Source organism: Marmota marmota, unplaced genomic scaffold (genome assembly GCF_001458135.2).
Source record: "Marmota marmota marmota unplaced genomic scaffold, marMar, whole genome shotgun sequence".
In the NCBI taxonomy this organism is placed as follows: domain Eukaryota; kingdom Metazoa; phylum Chordata; class Mammalia; order Rodentia; family Sciuridae; genus Marmota; species Marmota marmota.
The window spans coordinates 13,083,803-13,100,768 of NW_026000101.1; the positions used below are offsets into that span (position 1 = coordinate 13,083,803).

The following is a 16,966-nucleotide window of genomic DNA, read 5'->3' on the forward strand; positions in this document are numbered from 1 at the left end:
GTGTGTTTTTCTTTCTTTTGCCAGAAGCCTGTCTGCCAGGTTTGACAGAGGTCTCCTGTGTTTTGGGGCCATTTTTAAGTTACACAAGCCCTGAAATACTGTGGTAGTTGATCTGATAACCGGAATAGCTCCTAAATGACTAGTGGGTATATAGTATGTACAGCACAGATATGCTGGACAAAGGCATGATGCACATCCCAGGAAGGATGGAGGGGAATAGTGTGAGATTTCATAACACAGTGCAGAATGGAGCACAATTTAAAACTTAGGAATTTTTTGTTCTGGAATTTTCCATTTAATATTTTTGGACTTCAGTGGACCCTGAGTAACTGAAATGACAGAAAGGGAAATACAGATAAGGTGGAATTATTGTTTAGAACAGGATAGGGGCTTGATGAGAATGGAGGCTGGTTGCTAAATGGGATTATAGTTAGGTGCCTCCTATATATGCCTCATGCCCCTTTGGCCGAGCTCTGATGTCAGCCATAGCAGTGACAAAACAGTTCTGAGTCTCCTCTGGTTGCTAATGTTCTACCTCAAGACTCACCACTGGTCTTTCTCCCAGTGCCAGTGCAGAAGTGCAGGGAGGTTGATACTCTGGGGACAACCTGCAAATGCTTCAGGGCCCTGTTCATCAAGTGGACGCTTTGGGAGATATTCTGCACACTTCTCTGAGGTCCCATCATAATTGAATGCCCACTGCTGACAGTTGTGACCTCAATAATATGTCCATAGATGGACTTGTCCTCTTTCTCTAGTTCACTCTTGCTATTTCCTCACTCTTGCCTCCTGTACCAGACCTTGACTCAGGCTGTGCTCCATGGGACACCAAGACACTCATCACCACAGTATGGGAAGGGCTTGATGTGGACACACAGTAAGGTTGGTGGTGGAGCTTCCATGCCAGCTCTTCTCCTGCTGGTTGGGATGTCCTGAAGATAACCGCAGTTCAGAGACCAGAGAAGACGCCATAGAATTTAAGAGTTTGGACACTGAGACCAGGCAGTTTTGCTGTGGGCTCCTTGAATGAGAGTGACACCATGAGAAGTAGCCTCTTTGAACCTAACGATTAAGTATTAGGACATCAATTGGCAAAGACCTGTATCAGAGGTAGCTGGGGTGGTTTGGGTAGCAGGACGTTCAGAGGAACGCTTTGAAGTGGCTCAAGCATGTCAGAACCCATATCTTTAAGACGACCAGGACTTCAGCAGGGTTCTCAGCAGCACCAGCTTTCCACTGTCTGGTCACAGGGGTACTCCTCCGTCTCCTGTTAGTTCGTTCCTGAGCAAATATTAGCAACCTGTTATGGTTTCCATATAAGGTGTCCCAAAAGTTCATGGGAGAGACAATACCAGAACATTCAGAAGTGAAATAAGTGGGTTAGGAGAGCCTTAACCTAATAGTGCATTAATCCACTTGAATGGATTAATTGGATGGTAACTGTAGGCAGGTAGGGGAACTCTAGGAGGTGGGTCACTGGAGGCATGCCTTTGGGGCTAACATTTCGTTCTTGTTGAGGGAGTTTCTCTCTCTCTCTCTCTCTCTCTCTCTCTGCTTCCTGAAGACCATGTCCTGAGCTGGTTTCCTCCACCATTCTCTTCTGCCATGATGTTCTGCCTCACCTCCAGGCAGAGCAATGAGCTAGCCATCTATGACTGAGACCTCTGAAACTGTGAGCACCAAACAAACTTGAACATCTCTAACATTGGTCTTGTCAGGTCTTTTGGTTAAAACAATGAAAAAGCTGACCAAATCACAACTCCAGAATATTTGAAGGAAGAATTTTTGAGTGACTGGACTTCATACTAATTTCATACCCAGGGGTTTCAAACTTTGAATTTAGATTTTTTTTAAAGGGATTTGTTTTGTTTTGTTTTGTTTTCAGTTGTACCTTTATTTTATTTATTTTTGTGGTGCTGAGGATCGAATCCAGTGCTCACATGTGCTAGGCGAGTGCTCTCTCTACCCCTGAGCCCCAGCCCCAGTCCCTTAATTTAGATTTTAAAAGAAGCATGAATCTGTTTTATCATCACAATTTGGTAAGGTCTGGAACATACTCTACAACAGCATTATTGACAATTATTCAGTTTAACATTTACCAAAATTTAGTCATTTACTACTATCTTAACATAATTTATACAGTTACCTAATATTTTTCTTTCAACTAATACTTTTTTAAAAAACTTAAGTACTTACTTTAACTGCATATTACATAAAAATGAATGTGAAATTATGGATTTGGTGTCTGCCTGAATTTTTATAACATGTTAAAATAAATGTATAACTGTTAAGATAACAACCACTTCAATTTAGATGTTGAACACATACTATACAATGGGATGGGATACATCAGTTTGTACATATCTATAAAATATTCAGGCATTGTTTCTTATTAGATTTCTAGTATGTTATGATGTCCTCTACTTTGTTGGGTCTTAGTTCTTTGTTAATTTCCATTTGGTTATAATTTTTCCACAAAGTTTGTTTCTTAGTACCTGGATGCCGTGATTTTGAGTCTCACCATTCATGAAAGTATCTCTCTTTTGTTATAAGAATGGGGTGAGCTGTGGAATTTTAACATTTTCTTAATCAACAGGATTACTTATTCATTGGTCCATCATCAATTTTTATTATTTCAAGTGTGAATTCCAGTTCCAGTCTGAATTGCTTTCTGTGTAGAAGCTTGTAAGATTTTTACTTTACCTTTGAAATTCTACCAGTTATGTCTTTGGGTGGATTTTTTGGCAACAATTCTCCCAGGATTCAGTGAACCATTTCAATCCATAGATAAAGCTCCTTCTCCAACTTGGGAAATTTTTGTTTCATTATTTAATAGATACTTCCTTGCATTCTTCTTTCTTACTCTATGACTCCTATTATAACAATAGTGGAACATCATATCTATCCATCTCCTTTGTCTTTGATCTCATGATGTTATCTTTTTGTCTGTGTTTTGACACAGGCAAGCATGAGAGGATCATATCAATGCTTCTGATTTTTTCTAAGAATTCACAAAGTCAGGTTGCAATTGCACAGATGCTGCAATTCTATTTTATTTTGGTAAGCATGCAGACATTTTTTAATTTTTATTTTCTTCTCCTAGTATCCCATTTCCTGCTTCTTTTACCTTCTGAAACTTCATAGAAAATTCAAATGTGAATTTTAAGAAGTTCTCTATTATTTGCTGTCATGATTCTTTTTAAATAGAAGTCATTGACTCTGTCCATCTGCCAGTTCCCATTTTGAGGCTGCTCGACCTCCTTGGATGTGCTTGCTGCTATTTATGATTGTTCATAAATATGGAGCCTGCGCAGACAAGACCGGCAGCTCTTCAGGTATTGTCAGCAGTGGTACAGTGTCTGTGAGGGTCCCAGCTCTTCCCCAACTTATCATTGACTTCAACCCCTGCTGGTGCAGTCCACAAGTCACAACACAGCCGCACACAGGCCTCTTTGCTGTGGTTGTGGGATATCATCATACCAAGTTCATAGGACCCCAAAAGCCCTCAAGGTTTCTGCTTAGTCGGCGATCTTCTTCCTTTTTTAACAGAGGCATTACAGGTTGTCTTCTCTCCTCCTCTTCCTCCTCCCCCCTCTCCTCTGCCTCCTCCCTCTTCTCCTCCTCCTCCTCCCCTCCTCCTCCTTATCTCAGTAAGATCTGAGGAAGTCGCTGTTAAGTTTAAACTATTATCTTGAGACCTGGGTGGTTTCCTGTTAGATTAAGCCTGAAGCAGCAGGCTCAGGGGAGCACGACCCATAGACCTCCAAATTGGAACTGAGAGTATTCTCAGACAACCTGAGCCCATCTGCCAGTGAGTAGCAGACTGGAACTGCAGGCAGTGTCCTGCCCTTTCCTGCTTTTCAATGACTGATGAGGGCTGGTGTAGAAGTACCGCAACACCCTTGTCCCTTGTGTTGGAAAAATACACTGATCCCAGAGTTCCTCAGAGAAAGGTATGAGTTAGTCACTCACAGTGTTAATGAGATGCACACTTTACTTCTGTCTTTCCTTCACTGTCTTTCCTTCACTGTCTCACTGGGATCTCCTCCCACTTAAACTGCTTGCAAAGGAATCCCCATCTAAAGGGGAACCCAAATCAAAACTGATGGAGTGTGGCAGGCTCCTGGTGTGGAGCACCATGTGGAACAGAGAAGCAGGAGCCCAGGAGATAAGCAGGGAGGTGTGAGCCGCAGAGCAAGCCACACAGGTGGGAAAGAGCCAGTACCACCTTCTCTCTCAGGAAGACCACCACATGCAGCAAAGTGAGAGTGCCCTAGGATGTCTTAGTTCATTAAAAAATCAAAGTGGGCCTGGTGTGTACTCACAGTGGCTCTGGATGCTGAGGTAAGAGGATCTCAAGTTCAAGGCCAAACTCAGTAACTTAGAGGGGCCCTAAGCAACTTAGCAAGGCCCTGTCTCAAAATGAAAAATAAAAACGGACTGGGGATGTGGCTCAGTGGTTAAGCCTCCCCCTGACTCCATTCGATCTCTGGTACAAAAAAAGAAAATATCAAAGTGGTTATCGTGGAAATATCCCAACTTTGCTGGACTCTCTAGCACTTATTTTGGGATTTGTTGTCATTGTTACTACTAAGAGGCACTCAGTCCATATTCATTGAGTGAACTGCTAGTAGACAGGATTTTGAATATTCCAAGCACAAAGAAATGATAAATGTCTGGGCACGGTGGTGCACGCCCATAATCCCACGGACTTGGGAAGCTGAGGCAGGAGGATCACGAGTTCAAAGCCAACCTCAACAACTTAGCAAGGCTCTAAGCAACTCAGCAAGACCTTATTTCTAAATAAAATATAAAAAAGGGCTAGGGATGTGGTATGCCAATTACCCTGATCTGATCATCACATATTGTATCCACGTAATAAAATGTCATTGTCTCCATAAATATGTGTAAGACTAAGTCAATTAAAGATAAAGATAGATATTAAGATATTTATCAAATGAATGAGTAAATAACTGACTTTTGGGCCCCTTACTGGATGGTAGTGTCATTTACTGAGAAAATGAAGGAGGGAAAGGAGTAAGTCCAGAAAGAGAAGAAGGTAAACAATTTCCTTGGACCAACATATCAGATAACAGGGCAGTCTGCCTCCTCCTGGAACTCATGGCTCTGAGCAGACTTTTGCAGGGGGACAAATCTATTTAGCATCACTGTGGTAGATGCACTTGTCATTCAGAAGGAATTTAGCCCTGCTATCAGGACTGAGTCTTGGAACTCTACTGGGCCACATGAAAAGAATTTAGATGGTGGATTATGGAGGGTGAGCAGAGGTGCAGGCCAGCTGGGGTGGGACTTGGGACAGTGGATATTCACCACCAGCAGGTACCATTGAGGACATGTTGAGTCACAAACCTTGGCTTGGAGATGGACAGAAAACTGGGCAGACTGGAAGATACCATCTAACAAGGCTGGAGAAGGAACCACTCAGCGCCTTCTGGGGGACACCTGGATAGGCCAAGGTGGTGATGCTGATGAGGTGTTTACTGAGAACCAAAACCTTATTCCCAATGCTTCTAGGAAGTCAGCTCAAAGGAAAAGCAGCTTCCATATTTTACAGATGAAGACACTGAGCTGCAGAGAAGGGTTGAGAGTAAGGGATTGTTTTCGGTTACTTGGAGATTTTTGGTAACTCACCTATGATTATGTGGCTAACAGGTGGCAGAGCCAAAATTCAAACCCAGATGAAGACCTCTCTACCCTCCACAACCATGTGAGTTTTAGTACAAGGAAAAGGGAGAAAACAGCCAGTGGCTACTGAAGAGCTTTGAGGAGATTGTGTGTCCTGTGTTCTGGGGACCCAGGAGCTTGAGAGGTAACCAGAAAGGCCCTTCTCCTGATGTTAGGTTGGGCAAGGACTGTGCATGTATGCCTGTCCCTAATGTAGGGGTTCTGAGGAGTTGGGAGCAGAGGAAAAGGGTGAATACACAAGAGATTTGAAATGAACTGTGGCATTATAATGGGTGTGGCGGTTTTAAAAAGTGGGGACATCACTTATCTTTGTAACTCCAGATGAAAGCATGGATGCCCTACCAGTCTAAGTGCTCTAAAGTCTAAGGGTGAGGCATGACCTCACCCCTGTCTATCATTCTATCAGGACTTCCCTCATATTCAATCCTTCCCTGTTGCTGGGTGTGATAGAAATCTGGTTTTTTTGTTTGTTTGTTTTTTTAATCTTCTCAACTTTCTGTGCTCTGTTTTCTGGTCACTGAAACCTCCATGCATTTTGGACAGAGATGTTATTTCTTCTTTCTAGTGCAGCTGCCAATCAGTCCTGGGAATACAGCACAAATGGGACCAATAGGGGTCCTTTCCAGGAATTGATGCAATCCCAGAGGGGAGGGGAAGCCTTCCCTTTCCTCTGCAGCCACTCTCTGGGGTGGTGGGGTAAGATATGCGGGGAACAGCTTGCAATCACCCCTGACACCCCTGAAGGAATCTTGTCCTCTGTCGGAGGGAAGGAATCAGATACTGACAAAAGCAGAAGCAAACAAGGCAGAGAGACAGGCAGGTAGGCAGACACGCACTCAGATAGACAAAATGACCACACTGCTTGAGTCTCTGTATCCCCCACCCTGGAGATAATACATTCTTTTCCTTCTTCTGCTCCTTCTTCTCCTCTTCCTTCTTTTGATTTGTTAATTTGAGGGTATTTCCTTCATTGGTTAAAACAAACCATCTCATCTAAGACTCAGCTATACTGGGTTGCTGACAGTTCCCAGAATTTTTTTACATACATCCCTCCAAGAGTCGTGACACACTGCAGGCCACATAAGGTCCAGAGAATACGGGAAATTCAAGGCAGGCTCCTGTGGTCTATTTTTCTTGTTTTCCTAGTTCTGCTTTAGGCTATACCATGTGGCTAAATCCAGGTTGGCAGGGAATTCTCCTGGACCTTCTCCTTCATAAGCTCTGTCCCCACCACCCATAGCTTCCAGGTCTCCTTGCCCCATCCAGGATTGCCTCCTTGTGGGCTCTGGTTCCTGATCATGAGTTGGTAGTCACTTTTGTCCTTGTTCTGTCACTGGACAGGAGACTTTGGAAGCTTGAGGTTACAGCCTTCAGACCTTGGGGTTCTGCAATACGGACTCAGAGCAAGTCCAAGAGACATCCAGCCTGCGCACATTAAATACTGTGTTAAATCTTCACTGCCGCCCGGGAGTGCTTGTCAGCTTCCCAGCTATAAGTGCATTCGAAACTGTAAGCAAAGGGGTAGAGGGAAGGTGTAGGCACCCTTCGCCACTGTATTTTAGTCATGTGACAAGATTCAGATGTGAAACACAAAGGGTGTTTGGAGGGGAAGCTTGAGAAAAGGGAGGCAGATTCTGGGGAGTGGGGGTGTTACAGATGCATTGCCGTGGGGAAGAAGCAGGCCAGACTCAGTGATCAAGACCTCGCAGAGACGGGGCAGGGTGTGAACCACACAGCAGAGGAGCCTGTGTGGCTTACCTCAGTGACCACAAAGGTACCAGGCCTATGGCTTTTGGCATGTGACAGGAGAGCTCAGGTTGAGGAAAATGTTTGAATAGCAAGGCCCTGGGTCAACCACAGGGTTCTGAGTTTGTGCAGGGCTGAGGTTGACCTAGGGCCTCCCTCTGGGTGTGTGTGGGGGTTTGGAAGAAGGCTGAGAGGCAAGTTCATGAGCCTCAATGCCCTTTATGGGGGTCTCCTCTCTCCCTGGCTCCACCCCCAAATCCCATTCCACCTGCCTTTCCAGTAGCTCTAGGCCATGTTGGCTGTCACTAAAATGGATGGCTGCTGTACTTCATGACCTGCTAAGCCTCCGGTCCTCTGTCCCCATGGGGTTTTATTCAAAACCACCCACTGAATGACCCCCTCTCATGGGTGAGCTGATCCTCAACCATCTATCCCAGGTTCCAACTCTAGCCGTCTTCATTCCATGACACATCAGGGAGAATCTCACTGTGCCTCCATTTGTAAAACCCTAAATCGAGATTCTGGGCTGCCCCCACTTTTTTTTCTCTTGTCTCAATTTCCTTTCTATTTCAAGGACTATGAGGGAGAATTCACTTTGCCAAGTTTCTGGGCCAGTCCAGATGAATAGGAGGAAGTATCCCAGCATGCCTCTTGTCTGGTGACTACGTTTCTCCTAGGAGTCAAACCAGAGCCAGCGTCATACACTTGGAGCTGGGAGGAGGCAAACAGGCAACCCTGCACTGCGGTTCCTTGGGAAGCTCTTGGGTACCGGAGTGAGACAGACGCTGGGTCTGAAACCAGCCCTACCACACACCAAGTAAGTTCTGGAGCTTCAGCAATTTTTTTCTTCACTTGTACAGATCAACATACTTCCTTTGCAGAATTATTAACTAAAGCAAATGGGACCTCTCGTAAGTCTGATATGTAGTAACTGGAGCCAATATTGTGCCTGCCTCATCCCAATCTCCTTGTGACAGAGGCCGCCATGTCCACAGTCACACACTGGGACTGGGGCAGAATCAGCCCATTCTGTTTCCCACTCTGGGGCTCTTCCGCCTCCAGCCCCACAAGTGGGAGAGACAGCAGGCAGGGGCAGATGAGCATGATGGGAAGATCTTCAGTTCTCTGATCACAGCCTGAGGGCTAGCACAAGTGGCAGTGACAGGATTAGCAAATCCACCCCAGGTCACTTCTGCATCAGTGGTGAAGAATAAAAGGAACTAGGGAGAAAAAGTCAAACAGAAAAAAAGTGCCTGGAAAAGATGTTTTATGTTCACTTACATGGAAAAAAAAGTCAAAGTATACAGCACGAAGATGTACGGTTTCTCAGAAAATTCATCTCTGTGAACCTGTTTGTTTCAGCTGTAGTTATGATTCAAGAACTGCCAAACGGAAGTCGTAAAACCAGTGGTGGGGGACGGGGAGGAAGGACACCAAGGGAAAGGTAGTAATTATGTGCTATTTCTTTTCTAGTTTCAGATAATTTAGAGCTTCAACTTTTCCAGCAAGTCAGAGTTATATAAACAGATGCCATACTAAAATGTGACTCGGTAAAAATATAAAATTCTTACAGCACGATGGCAATAATATTATAGGGAAAAATCCATTAAAATTTGATACTATAAGAAAATACAACAGGAGCATTTGAGCCAGTTCTGTTTCTTTGTATGAACAGCAGTTGCAAATGATGGATGTAAATGAAATAATAAAGCATTTGGTTTGCATATAACTTAGAAAGGGGTAACATTTCTAAACACTAACTTCGTAAGAAAACATGAAGGACATCTTACACTCAACAACCATGGTTAAAAGAGGACATGATTTCCTGACGGTTGCAGTGGGCAAATACCCCAGCCCCTGGCTTTCACCCTGCTCTTAACATTTGTTGGGATTGTATTTACACTGCACGGAGTTCATTGCAGAATCTAGCACCAATATATGGATCAGATTTTATCTTTGATCAGAGTCCTTTCTGTCTTCCATTTTGAGTGTATTGAGGTACGTTTTCTTTGGTTGCTGTTGTGAACGAATGTGTAATTTAAAAAAAAAAAACCTGTAATATTTACAACATTTAAACATTTTTGATTTCAGTGTCAACTCTTCACATAAGAAAAACTGGAAAATTCTTTTAAGAATCACTGAAAGGTCACTACTTCCTAGCGTCTGTCATGAAACTGTTTTCGATACACAGAACGATGAGCCTATTAGCACAGCTATATGCTTTCTGGTCCAGAATCTTCCCAGTGCTCAGTGGGGAGGCGAATCCTGTGACTGCCATGTCCGCAGTTCGCCATGCTTCACAGTATTTATCCACAAGACGGACGCCATGGGTGTTGGAGCCGTGCCAAACGACCTTCTGGGGCCTAAAAAGTAATTTTGTCATGTTAACTTTTTCACTGACACGTCTTCGTAAGCAAGTTAGCATACGTCTAGTGAATGGCCTCAAAGTCCTTAGCCCTCCGTGGTCTATGCCAGGTCACCTCTCCATCTCCTCACGATGCTTTCTTACCTTCTGAACACACTCTAATCCAGTTGTACCCATCTTTTGTGAAATGAATCTGAACCACTGCTCACGAGATCCCTTTGTCTAGAGTGGCCTTGCTTTCAGTTTTAGAGCAGTGACTCCTTCTCATCTTTCAAAGCCCAGTGATGCCTCCTCTTGCAGGAGGCTTTCTCGGATTCTTACCCCTAAGTGAAAATGAATGCTTCCTCTATGTTCTTATCATCACATCTGTCTTTCCAGTTTATAGTCACAATAATCCCTCTACAAGCATAGTGTAGTCTTGGGACTGTCTTCCCTTGCAGACTGGGAGCCCTGGAACAGGGGCCATGTATGTTTATTACTGTGCCTTCCAGGCCCGGCAGGCCCTGATATAGAGGAGACACTGAGGAAAGCCTGGCTGAGTTGTTCTAATCTGAAAAGCACACATAGTTGGCACAGACTGACTGTAATTCACAGCATAGAATTATAAGATCACCAAGAATGACATTACTTATCATGTTCTAAGTGCCCACTGCACGATGTGTTTGCACACACATTCATTTTATCTGCACAACAGTTCTAGGGTTATCTTGTCCATTTGACAGGCTCAGAGAGCAGCAGCACTATGCCCATGGTCTCAGATTGAGGTACTGGACCCAGGTCTTCTGGCTCCAAGGACAGGGCCTTCTCCACAACCCTCAGCTGTCTCACTGTGGCTTGACCTTGGCAATAACCCAGGGGGACAGTTGATAAAGGCATCCTACCATTAGAATGCTGCCTAGCATGTCTGTGGTACCACATAACAGGGCCCATCCCCGCTTACCAAGAAGGATCAGTCATCACGTCCCGACCGTCAAAGGAGTATATTGGAACATGTGCATTGAACTGACCTCCTTGGCCAGAAAAAATTGAGTCCCAATTATTAAAAAGTACTTGGCCCTGTGATGAAAAATGGCACATTAGAAGCATGAAACATACCACTGACTTGCAAGTGGACTAGTTTTCACTCATTCTTCAAAGCCCACATACCATTTCACACTGAGGTCCCCAGCCCCAATCCCAGAGCCTAGACGGAGTAGGAACTCAAAAATGTATGTATGTGGTTTGATTTTTACAGTTCGTCCTTGGACCCTTCTGGGTCTATTGTCTTATTTCATTCATGAGGCAATTTCTCTTATTATATGTGTGTGAAAATCTCTTCCTCAACAAAAGTCTGGCTTACGGATTTATTTTATTGTTATTTTAAAATTTGTATGCATATGTATTGAGCTTTAAATCTGGGCCAGGCTTTCGGGGGAGACATCTGGGGGCTTCCACTGAAGGTGATGTGGAGACGAATCTCAGTCCTCTTCCTGAATGAAAGAGCCTGGACTAGTGGACTGACTGAAGAATGCCGGTCACCCCAGCAGGGAAGGTGGTGGAAGAGGACCTGGGTCAACAGACATGGAAGTTCCACATGGGAGTTCCCAGCCTCCAGGCTCCAAAATGGAAAACTGGGGCTACATGGACCAAAGTGTCTTGAAGAACTGTGGAGAGCTAGTTAGTCATCAGGATGTGTGTGAGCAGAAAAAGAGCTGTCCCTCTGCAGCCTCAGAGGAGTCAGCTATTTCCATAGAATGATTCAGGGATCCTATGAGGTCCTTCTTGCCAGCAAATGGGGTGGTGAAAGGTCTGCCAGGCTTTGACAGCCTAGGTGCTCAGACAGCACCAAACCAGGGCTTAGGACAAAGTGCCTTTGCTTGGAACCAGTGTCCCCATCTGTGCTCTGGAGGTACTCATCAGATGCCCTAAGAAGCATCCTTGGTTGGAACTAAGAGCCCCAAGCACAGGAGTCGAGGAGGCTGACTGTAGTTCACAGTGACTTCCAACAAACTACTTTCTTCCTCTGAGCCTCAGTTTTCTCATCTGATAAACTGGGAAAGAGCAATGCCCATTTTCATTATTATTCAGATAATAGATACAAAGTGCTGCTTTATAAACCAACCAACAAAAAACTATTTAAATGAGGAGGTTCTTCTTCTTCTTCTTCCTGTCTACCCTAAGAGCCACAGACCATTCAAGCAGGAAGGAACACTGTAAATATGAGTTAAACTGAGGTCCAGAGAGGGGAAGGGGACCATCCAAAGTCACACAGACAATCGGTAAAAGAAATGGGCTTTGAACCATGATAGATGTCATGGGATGGAAACTGCCTTGGTCCCTGTGGAGACCGCTGGATCCATAGGCAGCAGGACAGTGCTGATTTTTACCTTGAGGTTTACTATGGGAAGGCTGTATCTCTCTGCTTTCCTTACAACCGTGGAGAGATCTTGCAAGTGGGAAGATAAGAACGCTCGGAAGGTGGACAACAGTCCTGCAGCTCTGGCCTGCTGGAAGCACTGAAAATCAGCCCGAATGTCCCCAGAAAATGGCATGTTCAGAGCAACCAAATGCAGCTGGAAAAAAAAAGAGAGAGAGAGAGAGAGAGAGAGAGAGAGAGAGAGAGAGAGAGAAGATAGGCAGTTAGAGTTGCAAGCAAACTCCAAGTCCATGGCCAGCTCTGGTCCTGAAGACCACAGCCTTCTTCAGATGGGAAGTAAGTCCCAGGTCAAAGGTCGTCCCAGTCTCTCTCTGCCCGACATGGCAATCACAATCAGCTGGACCTCCCCAGGGAAGGAGAGCCAGGGACTCCAGAGCAGTCTGTTTCCACCCTCTGAACAGCCGTCTGGGCTGGAAATGTTTTCCTTAAATGAGAAAAGAAACCCCAAAGTCGCTCAAACCATTTAAAGCACTTCTGAGATCTGCATCCAACCTGTGGACCACATGTTTGAGACCTCTGTGTTCACCCCTAGCTCAGTCTTCAACAGGGACTCTAATGTGGCCTTTGTCCTGGACCCTAGAGCTTCCTGCTACCTGCCCATCCTTCCTTCTCCTGGGCAGGCCTGGAGTGGACCACATGAAGGCCAGGGGAAAGGCACTGAGAAGGGAAGGACGCGACTTTATACTAAGACTGATTAGCTTGGATGGAACCTTCTGGAAAGTAGGGGTCATAGAGCAATTCCAGCCTTACATCCTTGCCACCTTGTTCAACAGCCAAAAATAAAGCCCTTCTGTAGCCTCCCACACTTCCTCTGCCCAAACTCAGCATCCTCAGCTGCCCTCTCTCCCAGCCCTTTCTGCCAAACCCTCCCGAATACATTCCATGATCAAGGAACATTCGTCCCCCGCTAGCTCTTCAGTCTCGTATCAGGACAAACTTTCATCTCAGCACCATAGAGCTGGGAAGGGCTGGTGCAGAACTGGGGCCCAAATCATCAAAGAAGGGGAATGCTTTTCAATATCATAAGTCAAGGGACATGAAACAGGCCCCGTGGGGGGGCAGGAGGGGGCTGGTGTTTCTCTCCCCGTTTCTGTGCTACCTTTCAGTTCTGAACAAAGCTTCTGCATGTCCCAGCAACCCGTGTCACCAGCTGGCCTTCTAGTGCTTTTCAAGCTGCCAGCTGGCCCTGAGCTACAGCACCCAGACTGCCCACACAATCCTTGCCCTTCTCTGGACATTTCCCTCCAATTGCCTCCACTCTCCCCTGCCACCTCCCCACTCTGCCTCTGGGTACTCCTCCCTGCTCTGCCTTCACCACCATGCTAGATGGGGGTCCACCCCCACTGGGCCCCAGTGGTAAAGGAGGCTTCCCCAGCCAGCCTCCCAGAAGGAGCATTTAATGCTGTACACACCCAACCATTAGGATGGGGAAGGGGCTTCAACAAGGTGCCCATCATGATCACTTCCGGGTCACCAGACTTCAAACCTCACCCCACACACAGCTTGGCGCTCAGATGCCCTCGCCATCTGGCTAGACTGTCTTTCTCCTTCTCTGGCACCCAAGGCGAGGGCACTGTGGTCTCATCACGTTATTGTTTGTAAATGAAGTGTTCCCCTCAAAGCTCCTGTGTTCATGCAGGAGTGGTCAGAGGTGAAGTGATTGGATTACGAGAGCTGTGACCAAATCAATCCATCCTAGTTTAAGTGGGTTGACGGGGTGGCAACTGTAGGCAGGTGGAGCATGATTGGAAGAGGCTGGGTTCTGAGGATGTGCCTGGAAGGGTGCATCTTCCCTGTGGGGTCCCTCCCTCCCTCCCTCCCTCTCTCTCTCTCTCTCTCCTCCCCCCACCCCTCTCTCTCTCCAGACCCCACCAGGAGCTGAGGAATTTTCCTCTGCTGGGCCATTCCCTATGATGTGCTGCCTCCCTGGGGCCCAGAGTCACGGAGTCTATGGACTGAGACCTCTGAAACTGTGAGTCCCAAATAAGCTTTTCCTCCTCTAAGTTGTTCTTGTTGGGTATTTTGGTCACAGTGACAAAAACAGCTGTCTAAAACGCATCACCTTCTCCCCAGAGGGCTTCTGGTGCTACATCAACGGGCAGTCCCAAGAGGCTTTGATGGAGGAAGTCTACCCTCTTACCAAGGGCCACCTAAGAAAGGTGCAGGACAGGTGCAGGGCTTCTCTATCACACCTCTAAACCCTCTTTCTCCTCTGTCTTTAAGGAGACACACCAAAAGAGGTCTGGCATTATGGTCATTTGTGAATGGTGGGGCTGGGGGCTTGTGCCCACCTGTATGTGTTTATCTAATTGCTGGAACATTTTTGTAATAAATCGTTTTCACCTTTGTGTACACAACCATGTTACAACAATCAAAAATGTAATGACTATTTTGTGGGTGGGTGTAGTTTTGGCAAAGTTATAGGTAATTTACTATTTTGTTCATCCTTTCTAGAAATCGTCAACATTTACAACAATAAATATGCATAACTTTTGAAGTGACAAAATACTATCTCAAAAATCCATTAGTCACTGCCCTCACTTTTTGGAGGCTCTTGAAGGGTAACATGTGCTCCCTTCTCTCTCCCTTCACCTCTCAGAGGATCTTGTTGGTTATGGAAATGCTTTGCTTTTCTAAATTTGAAGGACACCTTCTAGTTCTTTCTATGTGCCTCCTGCATCCTCTGATTCTGATGGCTACTCCCTGGCTGGGCCTCCTTTCTCTCTGGCCATGGCTTTTCAGTTTCCTTCTCATATTTCTTCCTTTGATTTCTTTTTGGTCCTGGTCTATATAGCCCAAGTCGTTTTCATCATCTGGCTTCTCTTTCAGGAGCCCTACATCCCATAACGGTTGCCAAAGTTCTACTGAGGACTTTCAAGACTTGGACCAGGTCCCACTGCAGATTTCAGACCTTCATATCCCACTCCCTCTTGGTCATCTCTACTTGGGGTGTCCTGTCAGCACCTCACCGTATTTCTTCAAGTGCATTCCTCCCTGGTGATAGTGGCCCTGCAGGAAGCAGTTTTCTGGTGTCTTTCAAGTCCCTGCCTGGTCTTTGACACTGCCCCTCTAAAAGCAGTGGTGTGGGGCCTTTGACCTCATTTTCCTGGCCACTTTTGATTGGACTGAGAATGGTAGGTTGACCCAAGAGAAACCACAGAGACTATCTCTCCCAAGACTCTGAATGGAGTCATGTGGTGTTGGACATTGCAACCAGAAGATCAAAAGACTTGGAGCAACGACAAATGTTGCAGCAACCCAGAGCTGCATGCAAGCTCATGCAACTTTTGTCTATGTATTGGAGAGGGCTGGAGGGGAGGTGGGGAAGGACTCTTGCAGAAGAGGTCAGTGGAGAAAGTAAAGCAGATTGAACAGCAGGAACAAGAGTCCCCAGGTCTGGTTATACTTCCTGCAAGAGAGTTCCATGAATCTCCTATAGGATGAACCACGTCATGAACATGAACCCATGTTCTTATAAGGCAGAGAGTACCAAAAATTAAATAAGTGTTTATGACAATCATTGAATAAATGAAAGTGGATGCCAATTTAATTTAAATTAGCCAAGGAATAGAGGGAGGGTTTCTCATCCTAGCAGTGCCAGTGTTCCCTGGGAAGGGACCTAGGAGCACCTGATTATCCATGCAGAAACCTGGGCCTCATTCCTGATCTCTCCTATCCTCACTGCACCCCGTCCAATTGGTGACCACACCAGTCATTCCTGCCTCCCTCATGTTTCTCTGGCCTGCCCACTCTCCCACATGTTTACTGTCGTGACCCCCATTCAGAAAATACGGGAGCCACATACCCTCTCTGGTCCATTAGCATAACATAACCAGGGTAATTTCTGAAATGCCAATCTTATCATTCCCCCTTCCTGCTTTAAATCCATCACTAGTTCCCCACTGCTACAGAAAAAAAGTCAAAGTCCTTATCTTGGCTTACAGGCCTTTGATGACTAGCTCTCAGCCGACTGCAGACTAACTTCTCCCTTTTCTGCTTTGAACTCTTATTATTCCTTTGGCCAGACCAAAATACTTGCAATTATAGGAATGCATAGCACTTTCCCTGACTCCCTCTGTTGCATCTTTCCTGGAATTCCCACTCTTTCCCCCACTGGACTCGCTCCTGAACTCTACAGTCCTTTAGATCTTATTTTAATGGTCACCTCCTCTAGGTGGACATGTTTGACCTTCCTTGTAACTCCAGCATCTTGTATTTGCCTCACCCAAACAAACTCCTACACTGTATTGTAATTGTGTCTATTTTATTTGCCTCTCTTGCTGGTCTAGAAGCTTCTTGATAGTAAAAATTATGTACTAAGCCCAGGCCTAAGCACAATGTAGACAATCAGTATTTGAACTGTACTTACAGCAGGATTCTCATAATTGGCACTTAAAATAGGGTTCAGTGGAGGCTGGAGCTGATATGGCTGTTACATAAAAGAGGAAAACAAACAGTTCAGAATATGCATTCAATCTGTTCTTCGGAGTACAGTGAGGTGCAAGTTCAATGTTTCTTGGGAAGATACTTTAAAGAGCCTGACTTTGTCTTTAACTGGCTCTTAACTGAGAGTATCATGGTCAAATAAAAACAGTCATCCTCAGAAAAGGAGAGGATGCCCTCAAGACTTTTTAAAAGAGCACTGAGCCGAGGAAGCAGAGGACCCATGCTTAAGAGCCAATAGGTTCACTTAGTAGAGCAAGTCACATCTTCAAAGCCTCGTCATCTGCAAA

At 45.5% G+C, this 16,966-nt stretch overlaps 1 protein-coding gene across 1 annotated transcript in view; it reads right to left on the reverse strand.

Moving 5' to 3' along the window:
* Positions 1-8,702: 8,702 nt before the first annotated feature.
* The window catches only part of Col15a1 (collagen type XV alpha 1 chain), a gene marked incomplete at its 5' end in the record, with an annotated part of 107,997 nt that continues 99,733 nt past the window's right edge, over positions 8,703-16,966 (reverse strand). Inside the window, 4 exons of the mRNA XM_015492118.1 lie at positions 8,703-9,815; positions 10,758-10,873; positions 12,184-12,369; positions 16,603-16,662. Of these exons, the coding sequence (XP_015347604.1) occupies positions 9,602-9,815; positions 10,758-10,873; positions 12,184-12,369; positions 16,603-16,662 (576 nt within the window). The remainder of the gene's footprint in view (positions 9,816-10,757; positions 10,874-12,183; positions 12,370-16,602; positions 16,663-16,966) is intronic.